Raw genomic sequence first — 20,751 nt, 5'->3', positions numbered from 1 at the left:
TTCCTTTGTACTTTGATGTATTTCGGAGTGTTGTGACCTGTGTTATGTTTCCAGAAAACGATGGAATAGGCTGCAGTACTATTTCAACAAAGAAAATAGAAGGGGGGCACAGATTGAGTTGTTAGCTGGGCATTATGTAACAGCTACAAATATTTTATGTGTGCATTCATCTGGCAACTTAATATAATTGTGGGGTTTAATATGATCGTGTGAGCATTCTATCCAGAACATACCATCAGAGGTGTAACTAGAAAAGGCAGGGCCTCATAGAGTTCTAAAAAATACATATTTGTATACTCACATGTTACAAACACGCACAATATATGCACATACACTCACCGGCCACTTTATTAGGTACACCTGTCCAACTGCTGGTTAACACTTAATTTCTAATCAACCAATCACATGGCAACTCAGTGCATTTAGGCATGCAGGCATGGTCAAGACAATCTCCTGCAGTTCAAACGAAGCATCAGTATGGGGAAGAAAGGTGATTTGAGTGCCTTTGAACGTGGCATGGTTGTTGGTGCCAGAAGGGCTGGTCTGAGCATTTCAGAAACTGCTGATCTACTGGGATTTACACGCACAACCATCTCTAGGGTTTACAGAGAATGGTCCGAAAAAGAAAAAACATCCAGTGAGCGGCAGTTCTGTGGACGGAAATGCCTTGTTGATGCCAGAGGTCAGAGGAGAATGGGCAGACTGGTTCGAGCTGATAGAAAGGCAACAGTGACTCAAATCGCCACCCGTTACAACCAAGGTAGGCAGAAGAGCATCTCTGAACGCACAGTACGTCAAACTTTGAGGCAGATGGGCTACAGCAGCAGAAGATCACACCGGGTGCCACTCCTTTCAGCTAAAAACAGGAAACTGAGGCTACAATTTGCACAAGCTCATCGAAATTGGACAGTAGTAGACTGGTCTGATGAGTCTCGATTTCTGCTGCGACATTCGGATGGTAGGGTCAGAATTTGGTGTCAACAACATGAAAGCATGGATCCATCCTGCCTTGTATCAACAGTTCAGGCTGGTGGTGGTGGTGTTATGGTGTGGGGAATATTTTCTTGGCACTCTTTGGGCCCCTTGTTACCAATTGAGCATCGTTGCAACGCCACAGCCTACCTGAGTATTGTTGCTGACCATGTCCATCCCTTTATGACCACAATGTACCCAACATCTGATAGCTACTTTCAGCAGGATAATGCGCCATGTCATAAAGCTGGAATCATCTCAGACTGGTTTCTTGAACATGACAATGAGGTCACTGTACTCAAATGGCCTCCACAGTCACCAGATCTTATTCCAATAGAGCATCTTTGGGATGTGGTGGAACGGGAGATTTGTATCATGGATGTGCAGCCGACAAATCTGCGGCAACTGTGTGATGCCATCATGTCAATATGGACCAAAATCTCTGAGGAATGCTTCCAGCACCTTGTTGAATCTATGCCACGAAGAATTGAGGCAGTTCTGAAGGCAAAAGAGGGTCCAACCCGTTACTAGCATGGTGTACCTAATAAAGTGGCCGGTGAGTGTATATACAGTACAATATACACTTATGCATCATATGCACAGACCTAGAGAATATACATATCACATAGGCCCACACACATACATACAATTCAATATACAGACAAACAGCATATGAACACCCAATATCCAGGATGCTGGGGCCCCCGGACACTGCAGGCCCCATAGTAGCTGCTATCACTGTAGTTACGCCCCTGCATACCCTTGTGAGGACATTAGTGCGGAATAGGAGATACAAGGGAGATATACATCTTTATATCATGGATCAGCTTTTATGTAGTGTATATATTGGCGTATCAGCAAGATCCCCGCTTTTACTGAAAATATGATCCCTTGAATTTTTTTTTTTATATAATTACCGGTATACAGACATTCTGCGACTTGCACATTTATTGCATATATATGACATATTGCTTATAGACAACATATAAATGACACAGTCACAATTATTACTTTGTAAAAGCATGATAGTTTTACTTAGAAAAAAATATTTTTACATGGATCTGAACATTGACTTCATACAAAGGTTTGGTTGCTTATTACATCAGGTATCATGAGGCTTTTGCAGCATCTTGAATCCCAGTCTTCCTAGCATCAAGATGCTGTTTGAAAAAGAGAAAAGAAGATTATTTAATAATACAATTGCGGGTGATGAGAACTGTAATATTTTTGCAGCATTGATAACCCTACATTTCCATGTTAGGGTGCCGCTTTTAGAGTAACATCATGTAGAAAATTATCAAGGCTATGCAATATAAATAAAATTATTGGTTACATACATGGGAGATTATTGAAAGGACTGTTATTGTAGAATGTTTATTAAAGTGCCCCCTTTACCCATTTTGCAGGGAAAAAAAACTGTTCCATTAGCCACTAAAAAGTAATGAGTTAAAGTCATAGTGTACACTAATGGTGTCAATAAAAACTACAGTTCATTCTGAAAAAAAAATGAAGTGCTTTAGACAGGCCTTAACAAATATGAGGTTGCTATATTTATACTTTTTACCAAAAATCATTCCAAAAATGTGTTACCCAAAAGACTACAATGTTATATAAATGGGGATCACTACAGTACAATAATATACAGCATAAACCTCTGAGCTTAGTAAAATGTTCAGAGACAGTTGCTGCAGGGTGTGGTGGCACAAGAGCGGCTGGACACTGTGATAGTGACAGTACAGATAAGCAGATACAGGCTTCACTCACTCCTTACCAGTTAGAAAACAACTGCACAGGTGACAACAAATGACAAATAACAGCGCAATGTGCCAGAAAGTAGGGACATTGTGCGCACATCTAAAAGACAGATTCCACTCTAACTTTCGTTCTATTTGTTTCACCTAATCAGTCCTGTCAATGAGCTTATCAGATGTTCTGTGGAAGTAATGTAGTGCCAGGATACTGTACTATACTCCAGTCCTCCCCTTTATTGTCCATATGGCTGCTGCTATGTGTGCACTAGTATAATAGTAGTATTTATGTTTTAATGCACACCACTAGAAAAGTCATACAAACAGCACAATCTTATACACCTGCTGCATCTTTCTGAACCAATTTATTACGCACTGCAAGAAATTGTGATAATTTATACACAGCAATCAGCAGAGTGGGCAGGCCCGGGGGATTCCACCTTTCAGTTCACCAGTAAAATGCTGGACACCAGAATGGGAGCACAACAGCCATGTATTTAAGGGGGTTGTACCGGCTCCATTTTAGCCCTGCATTTTACACATCTATTATTTTTGATGTTTGGCTCCTATAATGGAAGCGTGCATTTATCATAATTTACATACTTTATCTACTCAAGTGCCTTGTCTGGCTTCTGTTAGAACATTAATAATAAAGCAATAAAGATGTCCCCACCTGGCACCAGCAATAATCCCGGCAGGCATCATCTTTCCAGAGTTGTAGAATCGGTATCCCATCACTCCTGCTAAAGTTCCTGAGGCAACTTGAATATCAAGTACATAAAAGGTAAAAAGATTGCATCAATCATATACATTACAATAGATACTGTGTTTCCTGGGTAAGGGGAGATTTAAAGGTTTTGGAACCCAGTACACATTTGGCCAACTCATTACATTTTACACTAAAACAATATACGCATTCCACTAATAAAAGGGGTTGTCCAGAAATATATTAATCATACTACTAGTGGCCTTAAGATGGGCTACAAAAAACACAAAAAAAGCACTAATACAGGCAGTCCCCGGGTTACATACAAGATAGGGTCCGGAGGTTTGTTCTTAAGTTGAATTTGTATGTAAGTCGAAACTGTATATTTTATAATTGAAGTTCTAGACAATTTTTTTTCTTTTGTCCCAGTGATAATTGGAGTTTCAAAATTTTTGCTGTAATTGGACCAAGCATTATCAATAAAGCTTCATTACAGACACATTACAGCTGATCATTGCAATCTGGGACTATAGTAAAGCATCCAGAGAGCTTCACCAGAGGTCACAGTGGGCAGAGGGGTCCGTCTGTAACTATGGGTTGTCTGTAAGTCGGGTGTCCTTAAGTAGGGGACCGCCTGTACTAACCTCTGTCCTACATGACTGAAGGCCTCTGTTGGTATACAGCCTGTGCCTGCTACCCTTATAAAGGGTACCATGCCAAATTAAAATTACCACTGAACCCCTATATACTAATAGATGCCAGCTATGATAAGAGGTTTTAGTTCTTTAGTTCTAGGCCAGTGATGGCGAACCTATGACACGCGTGTCAGCACTGACACGCGTAGTCATTTTTGCTGACACGTGTCTGCGGGCAGTCAGCCGGGCGTGCGGGAGGTCAATGATACAGCCTGCTCCTGTTCTCCCATCCTGCTCTGCGGAGGCCGCGCACTGATGTCAGAGCGTGGAGACAGAGCAGCCCCGGTGACCTGTGCTGTGCCTGCGCGGGAACATCTGCACACACGGAGTAATGGAGGCCTGAGGTGTCGTTGGAGCCTGTGTAAGTTAATTTACTGAGTTCTCTACTGGGCTGTGCTGTGATGCGATGTACACTGCTTTGGGGGGGGGGAACTTCTCAGGACACAAACGTCCTTAAAACTAGTTAAAACTCAGCTTTTTTTGTTATTTGTTGGGGGGGGGGGGGATCTCAATTGAGGAATTGAGCACTGCCAGTTCTGTCTCTGACTAAGGGCGTTAGAGGGGGTTAATGTGCTCTGCTTTAGGGTGGGGGTGTCAAATTGTGTCTTTATACGTTCATTTAAGCTAAAATTTACACATTCCCAATAAATAAAAATTGAAAACCCACCATACAATTTGTTCTGCAATTTTTTCCGAGTGCAGAGACCCCCGTCATGTGGCCGTTACTTGTTTTATGGGCGCACAGCAAGGCACAGAAGGGCAGGAGCGCCCTGCACCTGCCAGGGTTTTAGTTTCCTCATTGGCCCCTTCTGTAGGCTATAAAATTTTAGCTTTTTCATTATTGGGGCCATGTGACGGCATGTATTTTGCGGGAAGAGATGCTTTTTCCAGTGTTACCATTTTGGGGTTGGTATCTCCTATTGTTGAAAATGTAGGAACTTTTTTTTAGGGCAGGAGTAGAAAAGCATCAATTCTGTACTGAATTTTTTACTTTTTCTTTTTTGGTGTTCACCGTAAAGCCTAATAATCATGTTATCTTTATTCCATGGGTCGATACGATTACGAGAATACCATAGGTTTTTTTTTTTCTAGAGGTGACACACCACCCGAGTTATACTCGGTTTTTTGGCGAATTTTGACACGCCAAGCTCAAAAGGTTGCCCATCACTGTTCTAGGCACTAATAAGTTTTTTTTAACAAAAATAAATATATATTTTTTTTTTAAAAAGGGAACAACCCCTATAACAGTGATGGCAAACCTTTTAGAGACCGAGTGCCCAAACTACAACTAAAACCCACTTATTTAACCTGATGTGTCAAAGTGCCATTTTAAACAGTAACTTATTGCTACCTGTTCTTCCACTTCTTTAATTGTATCGGTTGCCCGAGGACACCAATACAGTTGAAACAAGGTGGGCAAATTCAGACTATCATTGTAGCTTCTCTCCAGGGTCTCTCTGTTTAGAAAGAATGGTGGGTCCAGCATGAGGACCTCCAAAGATAATGCAGTTCTGTCAGCACCTTCTCACTTTTCAAGCAGTTCCAAACAGTCAATGAAGTGCTGTAAAATAGCGCTGAGAGCAGCATCTCATAAGTTGCCTGGGACTGCAGGAAGATTTAATGGATTTGTTCCTATATGGTGAACTCTGTCCTGGGCTGATGGCCTGAGTGCCCACAGAAAGGGCTCTGAGTGCCACCTCTGGCACCAGTGCCATGGGTTCGCCATCACTGCCCTATAACATACACTTCGCCACATAGAAATGACACCACCAGAGAAGAATAGGCTATTAAGATATAATGATCGAGGAAGGAGTAGGTGTTGCTAATATCTGAAATTGTGGCATATCTGAAGACCACAAAACCTCACAAAAATCAGAGCCAAATCAAGCCTTGAATGATGTTGCAATGCCATGTGTTTATTGGCATGCAAAGTATTGTTAATCAATTTGGATCCTTGACCTGAATCACTATGAGGGTAAACAGAGATCAGAACTGTTCAACGTTGCGTAGCCGAGAGCAAGGGAAAACCATCTGTAGTGTTGCAGACTTTGAATCCATTTCAAGGCTGGTTTCACATTATTCTGTGACAAGTCTAAGTGCCATGCCACTCCGTGCATAAAATTAATAACTAGCAGTCAGCTCTGTGACATATTGGGGAAACGAGAACTGCATGCATCATATATCAAACTGATGCATAGAGATCAGTCCCCAGCATAGTGATCAGTCATGGCATGACAATAGTCACCTCTGATCATGGAGTAATGTGAAACCTGCCCAACTCGCTGCGTAACACTGACAAGTATTTAAGTGCATGTTTTCTGTCTTGGTGTTGCAGTTTAAATGTTGATTAAGTGTACTCATTAAATTTAAAAACACATTTTATCACTAAAAAACCCAACAACTTGCTGTTCTAACTTGACTCCTAGAACTGATCTACATGTCCAGAGGTAGTTAAACATTCAGGTTCTCCCCTTCAATAACCTAAAAATCCGATAAATGCTGCAACTTTATGAGATCTTCTCCTTTTCATGTGGTCATTAAGGAGTCATTGTAGCTTTTAGATAAAGAGTGACCGCAGACACTCTGGCACTTCCTTGGCTGATAAACCCACTTGTCTACAGACTATGCCTAGTGATAAGGGGACATCAGCAGAAGTCCCTGTGCACAGCAGCTCTGGTTCATAGAGAATCTGCTCTAAAATTGTGAATTAGACTCACCGGTAATTCGGTTTCCATCTAGTCCTCCATGACGGCCCACTAGGAGGATGACCCTTGACCTCTGTAGGGACAGGAAGCAGAGAGGTTAAAAGCCTCCCCCCACATCCTCCCGCCAGTGTCTACCAAATAACTACACCAGTGGAAGATACAACATATTTTTATTCTGTCTTGTTAGAATCACATACAGAATTTTCAAAGAAGTGAAAGAAACATGGGAGGGAAAAATATATAGGCCGTCATGGAGGACTAGATGGAAACCGAATTACCGGTGAGTCTAATTCACAATTTCCATAACGTCCCCCATGACGGCCCACTAGGAGATCTACAAAATTAGTAGAGTTAGGGTGGGACCACAGCCTGGAGAACCTTCTGACCGAAGGCGAGATCCTGTGAGTTGGGTAAGTCCAGCCGATAGTGTTTTGCAAAGGTGGATGAAGAAACCCAGGTGGCGGCTCTGCAGATTTGTTCAAGAGAAGCGCCCCTCTTCTCTGCCCAGGAGGCGGATATGGCTCTGGTGGAATGGGCTTTAAGGTTAGGAGGAACTTCCTTCCCTTGTTCTGTGTAACAGGAGGCTATGGCAGTCTTTAACCATCTGGCGATCGTGGTTTTGGATGCCTTTACCCCTTTGTTCTTCCCCTGAAACTGAACAAAGAGATTGTGATCTTTGCGCCAAGGTTTCGTAGCTTTTAAGTACTCTAAGACCGAGCGCCTTACATCCAGGGAATGCCACTCCAATTCCTTGCTTGAAGAAGGATTCCCGTAGAATGATGGAAGAATTATTTCTTGGTTCTTGTGAAACCTGGACGCCACTTTAGGAACAAAGCTTGGATCCAGAGTCAAAGTTATCCTGTCAGGGAGAATACACATATAGGGTTCTCTAATAGAAATGGCTTGGAGTTCCCCCAGCCTTCTAGCTGAGGTCACAGCTACTAATAAGGAAGTTTTTAAGGTTAGGTTTTTTATACTAGCGTCTTTTAAAGGCTCAAAGGGAGGCCTGGAGAGAGCATCTAGAACCAGGGAGAGATCCCAGGAGGGAACCCGCTTCAGAATCTGAGGCCTAATTCTATTTGCGGCAGCAATAAATCTTTTGACCCACCTGTGGTCCGCCAGGGGATGGTCGAAGAATGCGCTCAGAGCCGAAATTTGGACTTTCAAAGTGCTAGTAGAAAGACCAATTTCTAGTCCTTTTTGCAGGAAGTCTAGTACCTGTAAAATATTTGGGTTAGACTGAGAGGGGGGATTAGCCCCACAAAAGGTCACAAACTTTTTCCATATCTTATGGTATATGGCGAAAGTAACCTTTTTCCTACTTGCCTTCAACGTAGTTATTACGGCCCGAGAGAGACCTTGGGACCTTAGGAACTCGAACTCAGGATCCAAGCCGCCAGACGGAGTCTTCCTGGATCGGGATGGAAAATCGGACCTTGGTATAGCAGGTCCTTCTGAATCGGTAGAATAAAGGGTTGCTGGACAGATAGGGACCTCAGCAGTGGGTACCAGCTTCTTTTTGGCCAGTTTGGGCAGATCAGGATCACCCTTGACCGGTCGAGCAAGATTTTCCTGAGTACTCTCGCAATTAGGGGAATTGGGGGAAAGGCATACATAAGACTTCCGCTCCAACGATGGCTGAACGCGTCCAAGTGATCTCTGGACTCGCCGGCCTCCAGAGAGAAGTATTGTTGGCATTTTGAATTCTCCCTCGTGGCGAATAGGTCTATTTGGGGCATGCCCCAGACGCTGGTTAGATGTAGGAAGATTTCCTGGTTGAGACACCATTCGTTCGGTAGGATCTCTCTCCTGCTGAGATAATCCGCTTCTCTGTTGAGGGATCCCTTCAAATGGGTGGCAGAGATGGAAAGGATGTTTTCTTCCGCCCACTGGAAGATGGTACGAGCCAGACTCGATAATACTGGAGATCTTGTACCCCCTTGTCTCCTTAAATAGGACACTGTCGAGACGTTGTCCGAGAGAATGTGGATATGATGATCCCTCAGATAGGCTGTGTTCGATCTTAGCGCTTCCCAGACCGCTCTTAACTCCCTGTAGTTTGAGCTGCTTTTGCTTGGGCTAGAGTCCAGGACCCCTGCTCGTAGTGGGAAGGAAGGATTGCTCCCCAGCCTGAGCTGCTTGCGTCCGTCACTATGGTGATGGTTGGGAGGTGGTGCCAACATACTCCTTTCTCTAGGTTCCTTGATTCCATCCACCACAGCAGGTCCCTCTTTACAAAGGAAGGAATCCGGATCTTCTTGTCTAGACCTGAAGACTTCCTGTTCCAGAAGGTTAGGATCCAACTCTGAAGGATCCGAGTATGGCTCTGACTCCAGGCGACCGCAGGTAGGCATGCTGTGAGGAGCCCCAGGATCTTCATCGCCTGTCTGACTGGTACAGAGTCCTTCCGTCTGAATGAACGAATCTGATGCCTTATGTTGGATATTTTCTCCTGAGGAAGAAAAGACATTTGGTGAGTTGAGTCTAGAATGATCCCTAGAAAGGTCTTTCGAGTGGAGGGTACTAAACTTGATTTTTTCAGGTTGATTAACCACCCCAACTCTGTTAAAATTCTTAGGGAAGACTCTCTTGCCAAGATTAGTTTTTGTTTGTCTTTCCCTATAATTAGCAAATCGTCTAGGTAAGGGATGATTGATATGTCTTGTAGTCTTAAAAAGGCTACCACCTCCACCATGATCTTGGTAAAGACCCTTGGAGCCGATGAAATACCGAATGGAAGTGCACGGAATTGAAAGTGTAAGACAGAGCCCTCGGGAGAGAGAACCGAGAATCTTAGGAATCTCTGAGATGAGGGGTGAATAGGTACATGGTAATATGCGTCTTTTAGATCTAAAGTGCACATATAGGAGCCTGTGTGAATAAGTTGGGTAGCTGTTCTTACCGACTCCATGCGAAATCTTCTGTAAACGATGAAGCGGTTTAGCTCTTTCAAGTTGATAATTAGGCGATTTGATCCGTCTGGTTTTTTGACAAGGAACAACGGGGAGTAGAATCCCAATTTTTCTTGTTCTTGAGGGACCGGCACCACCACTCCCATGTGGATTAGATGAAACACTTCCTGCCAAATGAAGGAATGTGTAGAATGAGAGAGAGAGGGTAAGGGAGCGACAAACCTTGGAGAAGGGGGGGGTGATGAGAATTCTATCCTGTAGCCTGATTCCAAGATAGATAGTACCCAGGGATTCGAGGTGACCTTTGTCCACTGGGATAGGAATCCCAGGAGACGCCCCCCCACTCTGGCGTCATTGTTTCTTGTTTCCTGGACCCTCTGGGAGGTTAGAGAAAAGGAACCCCCTTCCCCTTCCTCCTTTGGGATAACTCCACCGTCCTTGCTTACCTTTGCCACGGTAAGTCTCTCCGGTGTTCCTAAAAGGACGAAAGGAAGATTTCTTGGGTACTGTTTTGGACTCTGGAAATCCCCTTTTTCTGTCGGACGCCTTTTCGAGTATAGCGTCCAATTCGGGTCCGAACACAAAGTCTCCGGAGAAAGGAATGCTGCACAATTTGGATTTAGAGCGGATGTCCCCGCTCCACTGTTTCAGCCATAAGGCCCTCCTGGTGGCATTGGTAAGAGCTCCTTCTTTTGCAGCAAACCTTATTCCTTCGGCAGATGCGTCAGCAAGGAAGGCAGTAGCAGATCTTAACAATGGTATGCTTTCCAGTAAGTCTTCTCTGGGAGTACCCTCCCGGATATGGGACTCTAATTTCCCCAGCCAGAAATATAGTGTTCTTGCTACCGAAGTGGCTCCTAAGTTCGATTTTAGGCTTAGCATGGAAGTTTCCCACGCTTTCTTTAAAAGGGCTTCTGATTTCCTGTCCATTGGGTCTCTTAACTGAGCCGAATCTTCAAAGGGCAGGTCCATCTTCCTAGAGACCTTGGAAACCTGTACATCAACTTTGGGGAACGAGTCCCAATCCTTTGACTCTTCAGGGTCGAAGACTAAGCGTTTCCTGAAATTCTTAGAGACCGCGATTTTCCTCTCAGGGTCTCTCCATTCCTGACTAATTAGACCCCTAAGGGTATCATTGAGGGGAAAGACACGCTGTTTCCTGGCTTTGAGTCCCCCAAATAGTTCATCTTCGCGAGAAAGAGGGGGTTCCTCGTCCTCGAGGTTCAATGTATCTCTCATAGCTTTCAGAAGATCGTCCAGATCCTCATTTTGGAATAAGTAGCGGGAACATGTTGCTTGCTCACGATCCTGATGATCCTGGTCTCCCGCCAGAGAGCAGGAGGGAGAGTCTGAAATACACCCCTCTTCTTCCTCTGAGGAGGAAGCCGATACTATCCGAGCTTTCTTACGTGGGGGTGGGGCTCCCTGCGTAGCCGCCGCCACTGAAGAAACCACCTTCTCGTCTATAAAGGACTTAAGCTCGTCCATAAAAGACGTTTTCTCCTCCCGCATGAATTCTTCTATGCAGAGTCTGCAGATCGGTTTCTTATAGCCCTCTAGTAGTGTACGGAAGCACATACTGCATTTTTTAACAGGAATCCTGCTTTTTTCAGGTTTTTCTCTACTCTTTTCCTTTCCTGATTTCTCTTCCTTGCCTTTCCCCTTAGAAACTTGCTCCTAGGGAAGGAAGGCAAGGAGACAATGACTTGGAGCTCACACAAAAAACAGTTGTATATGTTGCCATACAGCACCACTCACGTGCACCGGGGGGTGGAGTAGGCCCAAGTCTGCCTCATCAGCCATTATGATGTCTGGGACGGCCGGCCAAGAAGAAAACGAGTCATAGACCTCAGACCAACTGACTACCCGCTATTTGAGGATTTAAATACCTGCATGGGGAGCCCATCCCCCTGTCGGTGGCTCCTACTGCGTCCCGCGCCCGGTCCGCGGTCACTTCCGGTCGCGACCGGAAGTCGTCATCGAACAGGGGGAATTCTGGGAAACGTAGTTTCCTGCGTCCGCGCGAGAGTCTGGTGACCAGCCCGCCGGAGAGGACGCCAGCCGGAACGAAGATAACTTCCAGGGAGAGCCCGCAGCCGCCGGGCTAACCGAGGATCTGTCCGGAGGGGAACTTGGACCGCAGTCGGCGTAACCCCAGGTAAGGCTTGGTGAGTATGGAGATCCTTCTCCGTTTTTTTTTTTTTTTTTTTTTTCAAAACCTCCCCCCCCTCCCTTAGGAGGAGAGAGACCCTCTCTTGACCTGACCCCTGTAGGGACAGGAAGACACTGGCGGGAGGATGTGGGGGGAGGCTTTTAACCTCTCTGCTTCCTGTCCCTACAGAGGTCAAGGGTCATCCTCCTAGTGGGCCGTCATGGGGGACGTTATGGAAAGGTTTATTACCAAGTTTCCTTTAGACAATAAAAATTAGGAATGTCCATTAACTGACCTTCTCAGACCTCTAGTAACTATGCATGGTTAAGGCCCAGTTCATATCTCTATTAGGTCTAATAGAGACGACCTAATGAAGGTGTGAACAGAGCCCAAGACATATGTGACCTGTAGTGGGGAACCAAAAACTACATCTCCCCTGAGCACACGGACACTGTGCTTTTGGGGGGTGACAATGCTTTATATTGAAAAATCATTGTTAATATTCTTTACTTTTCAAATATGATGAAATGCATCAGAAGTAATGCCGTGGGACAATCCCTTTGATAAAATTTTAAGTACAGCAAAGTGTACGACTATAGCCTTGAGGAATACCCATGGTCTAATGTCATTCCCGCCACCTGTTAGGATCGGCACTTTAAACCACATCTGTTCCCTTTTTTTACATCTGTGTGTAGTTAAGAAGTACATAACAAAACACCAGGGTCTTAAGGACAGAAACCTGGATTAAGATACTTACTCAGTGAAACTAAGACATTCTTTGGGTCTTGTGACATCTGATAGGCTCCAAGGCCAGCCAAACCTCCAAACAGAAGACCAGCGGCGAGAGAAGGAACACTACCTGAGAAGAACAAAAGAAACACAATCAAAAATGCCCAACTTTTATCTCAAGTGAAAAGAGCTGAGCTGCAGTAACTCAGAACAGCCACTACAAGAAGCTGCCAAGCTCCACATCCATGGCTGCTGATATCGGCTGATCAGAGGTGCTGGCTATACAGATATCCCAAGCATAGATCATCAGTATGTTTTGTGGAGTATGGCTAGAAGATACTGCTGATCAGACAAATGGACTCTTAGGAGCCGACTCATGTATTTTTCTTTGTTATTGCATTTTCGTACATTTAATGCTTTGTGCTGTGGATAATATCCTTAGGCTTGCTGTACTTCAGGATTAAAGGTTAATAGAGGCCAAGCTTGCCTGAATATGAATACGTCTCCTCATAAAGTACATCAGATACAATGTTACTGATGTCACCCCACTAGTAACCAGCTGTAGGAGGAGAGAGTTCCTCTTCTTGTCCAGACTTCAGTGTCAGGCGCCATGCACAGGACCTCTAATCCTCCAGCTAAGCTAATCTTTCAGCCATTTCTGCTGGTATAGCACAGAATATCTGAATGAGGAAATATTAGGTAAACAGTGTGGGAGCAGATCTTGCAGTTTAGGGCTCATTCACACGGCCGTTCATGGGGATGTACAAGTCTTTAAGTCCCCATAGACGGTAATGGCGGCCCGGCGGTGGTACGGTGCCACACATGTCTGGCACCAACAGCATGCTTTATCTTTCTGTGAGTGTCCAGCCGTGCGCCACTGTTTTCTATGGAGGGAGGAGGGGTCTCCTCCTCCTTACCTCTGGCACATGGTGGGCATACCGCATGTGAATGAACCCTGGGGTGGTGACACACATGGCATTTTTAGTAGTGCGTTTTCAGATCGGAAAAAAACGAATGCGTTTTTGACTAGTTTGAATTAAGATAGTTGGTCAAACCTGTCAAAAACCTGTAAAATCGGCTCAAAAAACGGCATAAAAACGCCACGTGCGTCACCACCCTCAGACAAACAAGTCTACTGGAGCATACAGCTGGGAGCAGGAGAGAGGAGGGGTAAGGTGTCCCCCTCCATAGAAAGACTAACGGACGGCACCTTATGGCAACATATAGGAAATTTATTCTGTGCTGGATCACGGTTCCCATTATATTTGTGTGCATTAGGCCTTACTTAAACTGAAAGAAATCTCACAACTAGACACAACATCTGAGGGGTCTGTGATCAGAGTTACTGCACCAAGTCATTTAAAACATTTTCTGTGGATATATGGCAGATATCACAAATGGGTTAAAGGGAATCAGCAATTTAGGCCCCATACAGCTGTAGGCTGTGCAAGTTAGTACTCCTGGAGATCTGTGTAACCTTTGTGTAGATTGTTAGCAGCAGGACTAACAAATTCATTTAAATTCCAAAATTGTTGCTGGACTTGGAACACTGCTAAGTTGGAGCCTTTCACCGAACACATCATGGCCTCCAACCCTGGGGTAATTTCTGTAATATTAGTAGAGAAGCCTCCTACTCCAGACACACATAACAGAGGGGAGAGGCTTCAAAGATCAAACCAGTGCACCAAGTCCAGCTACATTTTTTGAATAGAATTCCTTTTTCCACAAACATGATTCTAGCAACAACTCACACAAAAGTATAACTAAACACAGATCCCCAGACATCTGTAGCTTTGTAGGGTCAAAACTGCTGATATTTTCCCTTTATGCTATTCCACTGCCACAACAGCACCAAGCAGCTGAAAAGAAGTTATGGTGCCTCATCTTTACAGGACAGCAACAGCACATGGCCTGCAGCAATTTTCCATTAAAATATTGGACTGGGCTGCAATACCAAGCACTGACACTTTACTATAGCTAGTGCCATGCTTGTGAAATAGTAAAGAGGCAGAGTTGTATTCTCCTGAAACATCTCATCTGCTGGGTGCCGGCTGTCGTAAGTCACCTCTTTCAAAAGGTCAAATAAATAATTTCAGAAAACCCCTTTAAGGTCATGGAAAAAGCCTGTAACACAATATCTTACCAGCTTTTGCGTAGCCGATGATGCCTCCTGTTGCGACCAGAGCTGCATATCCGAAACCAAACCACTCCACACCCATTCTACAGAAAGAATTATATACATTTATACAGAAATTATATTCGGCGTAATCTTGTCTTGTGCAGGGGATAGGGCAGAGGGCTGGTCACAAGACCAATGGGAGTATTGTAGCAGAATAATGACTTGTGACGCAGCATTGGAAATACAGTGTGAACACGCATCTAATAAGAGGGAGGGAGTACATTAGATATCGGAGAGATCCCCCTTCTATACCTCAGGCCTCCCGTACACATCCACTATAATGCAGGAGATAGAACAGGATAGGCCTGCAGCATGAGAGAGAAGGACAGGACCTCTCACCCAATACACTAGCAGTAGAGAAGCTACTCCCTCCCTGTATGCCGGCTCCGGTGTATGCGGGCGTTGCAGGAGCATGAAGTTACCTGGCGACTACAAGTGTCCGGTAATGTGCAGGGGACAGCGGGGACTCCACTACCGCCAGGGAACAGGAGGCGGAACGTGAGTCACATGATCTCTACACGTGTCACCGATAGACTCCGCCCCCAGAAGCGGCGACAAGTGCAGAACTCTCGTGTATATATTTATAGGGTTACCTTGCCTGAGATGGGGCGTATAGTATATATAATGCTGTTGCATTAGCAATGTGTTACATTACATTAATACAATTTTTCATATTTCATTCCTCAATTACAGCGAAGCTGAAGGGCACATGACTGTACACCCTCTGCATGTCATTGTCACAATTAGCTTCTCACACAAGGGGGGGGGGGAGGGGTGGACTTGTTACAAGTGTCTCAGGGCGCATTCACATGATGTGCCGCGTTGTGCGTTGCGTTTTTGACGCATTCCACTGGCTTCGGTCCTGATTACATGCTAAGGTTACATTGCGTTTCCACTGCATTTGCTAAAACGCAGTGTAACCTTAGCATGTAATCAGGGCTGAAGCCAGTGGAATGCGTCAAAAACGCAATGCATCATGTGAATGCGCCCTGAGAGAAAAAGTGGTGTATTTGCTAATGGCAACCAATAAGCGATAGATCTTCTGATAGATCTAATTATAATATTATTGCTTATTACAAGTGAAGTTTCAAGTTGGAAAATCCACAGTGTAAGGCTACATTAACACGATGTATGCCCGCCGTACCGTAGTACGGCGGGCATACATCGGCGCTGCGGAGAGGAGCAGGGGATGAGCGCTGCTCACCCCCGCCCCTCTCCATAGGGAGATACAGCGCACGGCGCCGTAATACGGGAAAAGATAGGACATGTCCTATCTTTTCCAGTGCTACGGAGCGGTACGGTGCCGCACGTGTGCGGCACTGTACCGCTCCCGTACAGGGCCGTGAGCCCATAGGAGCGTATGGGGGACGTATATCGGCCGTATATACGTCGGCCATATATACGTCCCCCATACATGTGTGTGAATGTAGCCTAAGGCTACATTCACACAAACATGTGGCCGTCATACGCGTCAGCGCACAGGAGAGGAGGAGGGGTCTCTGCTGCTCACCCCTGCCCCTCTCCATTGAGATATATGGAACAGGGTACCGTAATTTGGGGAAGGATGTCCTATTTTTTCCCAGGGTACGGTGCCGCACGTGTGAATATAAGTCCGCCAACGGTTGTGCAACGATCTTGAGAATTTAACCTAAGGACGCTTTTAGGGTGCGGTCACACGTACCACTAGGTTTGTAAACGGGGGGCGGACCTCGGCCTGATCACTTATTCATTTCTGTGGAAACGCATGGGATCTGTAACCAGAACCCTGTGTATTGCACATGGAGGAGCAGGGGACACGTACAGTGCACATACAGGATGTATATGGTGACAGCCTGGCAGCTTCCATTACATGGAGGAGCAGGGGACGTTTAATAAGTGGTAGAAATCATTTGTACACCAGTTACATGCAGTCTATAGTTTGTGCCGTGTGAGCACTAAGGGTTAATAGCTTATCTGGACAGAGCTGATACTGTGGATGGCAAGGTGGGGGAAGTGGGCAGCATGAAGAGTAGAATCACAGACTGGGATAGAGGGACTGATAGGGAACATGGGAGATCTTGTACCTCCCTATTCTGTGCAGGAGTCTGCATTCACTGTTCTGTAGACTTCCAGCTCTGCTACATTCACTGACACATGACCTCTTCTCCTATGAGCAGGGAGCAGAAGCTCTTTTCTCCTATGATTCCATAGTGTAAACAAGATAGCCTCTCATATGGATTATGAGCACATGGAGGGGAGGCAGCCACTGCAGCAAAGAGGTAATATGAGAGGGATAACAAAGAAACTACTGAATATAGGTAATAAAGATAATAGGCAAAGTTGTTTTACATCCCAAGAGATATTGATTTGTGAAAAATAAAAAACCTTTACAGTTATTCTTTAAATAATTTTTTGTACAGGATGCCTAACATTATTATGAATGGTTTGCATGGGAAAAGGGGGGAATGTTAACTTTTTTTTTAAATATTAACAATTTTTAATTGTGTTAGGTTGTTTGAACCTTAATGAATCTGAACCCCCAATACGGTACAATAAACTGCAGTTCTGTCTCCAGCAATATGGTAAAGCAACCACAAACCCTGTATTACTAGATACACTCCAGTACAGAGCAGTTGATTTATTTTTTTACTATAACCCCTGCCTCCCCAAAATCCCAAGCAATCATTGTTTTGTTTAAAGAGGACATTTCACCACCTCACACATGTGGAGATGAATTAAGTAGGGGCTGCTACAAAGATTAAAGGGCACATACAATTTTCTTTCTAGACCCTACTGTTGGTCAGATATCAGTCCCAGTATCTGACTATTATAATTGTCTTGACTGTCAGAGAGGAGGTACTGGTGTGGAGGAGTGGACCGCCCAGTTTCTACCTTCGACGAGACGTGCAATCGCCCAGGGTGGAGGACAGGTGGAGGGTGCACAGATCCTTCTCCTCTACACCAGGGATAGAATTGAGAAAGCACTTACCGTATACACTCGAGTACAAGCCGACCCGAGTATAAGCCGAGACCCCTAATTTTACCATCAAAAACTGGGAAAACCTATTGACTCGAGTATAAACCGAGGGTGGGAAATGCATTGGTCACAGACCCCCCCCCCAGTATGTATACAGCCTGCCCCCAGTAGTATACAGCCAGTCCCAGTAGTATACAGCCTGCCCCCAGTAGTATACAGCACTGCCCCAGAAGTATACAGCTTGCCCCCAGTAGTATACAGTCTGCCCCCAGTAGTATACAGCACTGCCCCAGAAGTATACAGCTTGCCTATAGTAATATACAGCCAGCCCAGCATTTAAAGAAAATAATAAACTTATATACTCACCCTCCGGTGGCCCCGATGTCCGCGCGGGTCCTCTTCTGGCTTCGGCGCCCGTCTTCTTTCTTCACTAACTTCGTGCTGGGCGCTGCCATTGTTCTCCCCCGGACGGCGCATAGTATGACGGGCCGCTGCTGACGTCATACTAGGTGCCGCCTGAAGTAAAAACATGGCGACGCCCAGCATGAAGTTAGAGAAGACAGAAGACGGGCGCGGAAGCAAGAAGTGGAGCCGCGCGGACATCGGGGGAGCAGCGCTGCAGGTCGGGGCCACCGGAGGGTGAGTATTAAAGTTTATTATTTTTTAAATATTTTTTATGACTGTTTGATTTATGTATGACTCGAGGGGGCGTTTTGTGCTGAAAAACTCGGCTTATACACGAGTATATACGGTATGTCAGGTTGAACGGCTTACTACTGCTGACAGAAGTTCTCTATGGGCACATTAATCATAGGCTGCCACTGAGTGTACAACAATGTGCCCCCGTTCCCCACTGGATCTATCTGTAGGCTTCAGGTCATGCACTACTAAACTGGGGCACTAGAATTAAGATGATCTTTTATTAGTCCCACAGTGGGGAAATTCAGTGTTACAGCAGCAGAGAGTACAGTTCATTCAATGACAGAACAATAATATTAGAGATAAATGAACAAAGAATAGCCTGTGCCTGAACATGGCAGGCTATATGCATTGCGCAGGCTGGGGCAGGTATGCCTCCCACTGGCTCAGAGAGCCAAGAATTCACAATTACCCGCATTCAAAGTTTTCAGGCATACAAGCTGTGCTAAATGTGTCCCTTTGTGCTAGATCACCTGCTTTACACTACAACCGTATCTGTTCAGACAAGACAGACCTGGAAAAACACCTCCTGGAGCTCAGGTCTGAATTTCTCCAGCTGGGCTACCGACCAAAAGTGACTGATAACCAAATAGGTAAAGCAGCAGCCATCAACAGAGACCATTTACTCACATATAAGGAGACCCAACAGGAGGCCAGAGTACCCCTAGTAGTAAATTACAGCCCAAAACTGGAGATCATACGTCACATTGCCAAGGAACTCCAACCGATTCTACATAAAGATACAAGACTAAAAGAAATATTTCCAGTCCTTCCGGCAACCACCAAACCTGAAACAACTGGTTGTCCGGAGTGCCCCGAGACCTCCATCAGAAAATGGTACCTCACCCTGCCTGCAAAGCAGGTGTAAAACGTGCCAGCACATTCGCACAGGTGACCAGGTACCTGTACCTCAATCACAGCAGGTACATCAGATCAAGGGGACCTTTTCCTGAAGGTCTTTTAATGTTCTCTACCTTATCATGTGTCAGCAGTGTCCAACCACAGGCCTTTATGTTGGGGAAACATGCCAAGAGACTCCATCAGCGCATGAACTCGCACCGATCTTATATTAAAAATGAAAGGAAAGATCTCCCAGTAGCTGCACATTTCTCCAGAGAGAACCACACCATGGAACATTTGAGTATTATTATTTTAATGGGACATTTCAAGACAAAGAGGTTAAGGAAAAAATGGGAGTACAAATGAATGCGTGGATTCAACACCTTACAAAGTGGTCTTAACATTCATGGCAGTTTCATGACCTCCAATGGCCGGTGGCACATGTGGCGTTTTGAACCTGTTTCTGGCCATTTTTAAGCAGTCCATTAAAAAACGCAAGCCCTTTTGAAAAGCGCATGCATTCTTTGAAAATGCATCCGTCTTTGACCCGTTTTAATCAAGATAATTGGTAAAACCGGTCAAAAACACATGGGTTTTCAAAAAACGCATGTGTTTTTTTTTTAACGGACTGCTTAAAAACGGGTACCAAAAACGGGTTTAAAACGCCACGTTTGCCGCCGGCCTACCTCTGACCTGGAAGCCACAAGCAAATAAGAGCCAGGGCTCTCTTGTCTCGCCTCACAGGTTTTTAGTGTGTTTATTGCTGTCCCGTCGTAAATAAGATGCTCCTGCATTTATCAATCTGTTGTGTTGTAGTTTTTTCTATATCCTTTGATCAACACTGCCGTGTATATAAAATGCTCTGAATTTTCTGTTTCATGCATAACATCATGTGTGACCAAAAAAACTAGTATTCTCGAAAGCTCACCATCAAAAATACTCAAAAAGGTATTGCTTGATTTCTTCACTCTTCTTCTGCTTTGCTTGCCACAGTCCTAAACAAGCCTCTGCTTAGAATGTGTAACATCCAAGCACTGCTCCATGTGACTGGGGAAAAGGACAAGAGTGGCATAGTTTGTAAAGAGCAGTAAATCTGCGATGGAGGTGATGGAGGGCGCTGTGCACATGCTGCACAGCTGTTCATTTCCTGTTTTAGTGTCCCTCTGCCCTGTGTGATGCAGTACATTGTATGTTATATGTACATATACAGTATAGACCAAAAGTTTGAACACAACTTCTCTTTCAAAGAGTTTTCTGTATTTTCATGACTATAAAAATTGTAGATTCACACTGAAGCCATTAAAACTATGAACACATGTGGAATTATATACTTAAAGGATACCTACCATTTCAAATGGTAGGTTTAAGCTGTAAACACCGAGCACCAGCTCAGGGTGAGCTGGTGCCGGTGCTTAGTTTCGTTAGTGTTAAAACCGTGGTATCGCGGTTTTAACACTT

General features: G+C 44.9%; 2 protein-coding genes across 3 annotated transcripts; both read right to left on the bottom strand.

The window, feature by feature from the left end:
- Positions 1-1,976: 1,976 nt before the first annotated feature.
- LOC140133030 (transmembrane protein 14C-like) lies at positions 1,977-15,342 on the bottom strand. Its single transcript, XM_072152582.1, has 5 exons — positions 15,221-15,342; positions 14,763-14,839; positions 12,648-12,749; positions 3,394-3,481; positions 1,977-2,132 (listed from the first exon to the last, which is right to left on the bottom strand). The coding sequence occupies exons 2-5, from the start codon at positions 14,836-14,838 to the stop codon at positions 2,075-2,077; spliced, it is 324 nt and encodes a 107-aa protein (XP_072008683.1). The 5' UTR covers position 14,839; positions 15,221-15,342; the 3' UTR covers positions 1,977-2,074.
- On the bottom strand, positions 7,178-8,614 carry LOC140133029 (uncharacterized). Of its 2 annotated transcripts, none has more exons than XM_072152580.1 (2): positions 7,553-8,614; positions 7,178-7,480 (listed from the first exon to the last, which is right to left on the bottom strand). In XM_072152580.1, exons 1-2 carry the CDS (start codon positions 8,612-8,614, stop codon positions 7,178-7,180), a joined length of 1,365 nt encoding a protein of 454 aa, XP_072008681.1. The 2 variants fall into 2 exon arrangements, with proteins under 2 accessions (XP_072008681.1, XP_072008682.1); XM_072152581.1 differs by having other exon boundaries at positions 7,178-8,044; positions 8,153-8,614.
- Positions 15,343-20,751: the final 5,409 nt, after the last annotated feature.

Source organism: Engystomops pustulosus, chromosome 5 (genome assembly GCF_040894005.1).
Source record: "Engystomops pustulosus chromosome 5, aEngPut4.maternal, whole genome shotgun sequence".
NCBI lineage: Eukaryota > Metazoa > Chordata > Amphibia > Anura > Leptodactylidae > Engystomops > Engystomops pustulosus.
Note: the sequence above shows the minus strand (reverse complement) of the source record. Positions and strands in the feature narration are given on the sequence as shown.

Coding starts and splice junctions, on each gene's coding strand:
- LOC140133030 (XM_072152582.1), bottom strand. CDS start 14,838: ATGGGTGTGGAGTGGTTTGGTTTCGGATATGCAGCTCTGGTCGCAACA. Junction 12,750..14,762: donor CATCGGCTACGCAAAAGCTG/GTAAGATATTGT, acceptor TGTTCTTCTCAG/GTAGTGTTCCTTCTCTCGCC. Junction 3,482..12,647: donor GAATGTCTTAGTTTCACTGA/GTAAGTATCTTA, acceptor TTGATATTCAAG/TTGCCTCAGGAACTTTAGCA.
- LOC140133029 (XM_072152580.1), bottom strand. CDS start 8,614: ATGGTGTCTCAACCAGGAAATCTTCCTACATCTAACCAGCGTCTGGGG. Junction 7,481..7,552: donor TGGAGTGGCATTCCCTGGAT/GTAAGGCGCTCG, acceptor CTCTTTGTTCAG/TTTCAGGGGAAGAACAAAGG.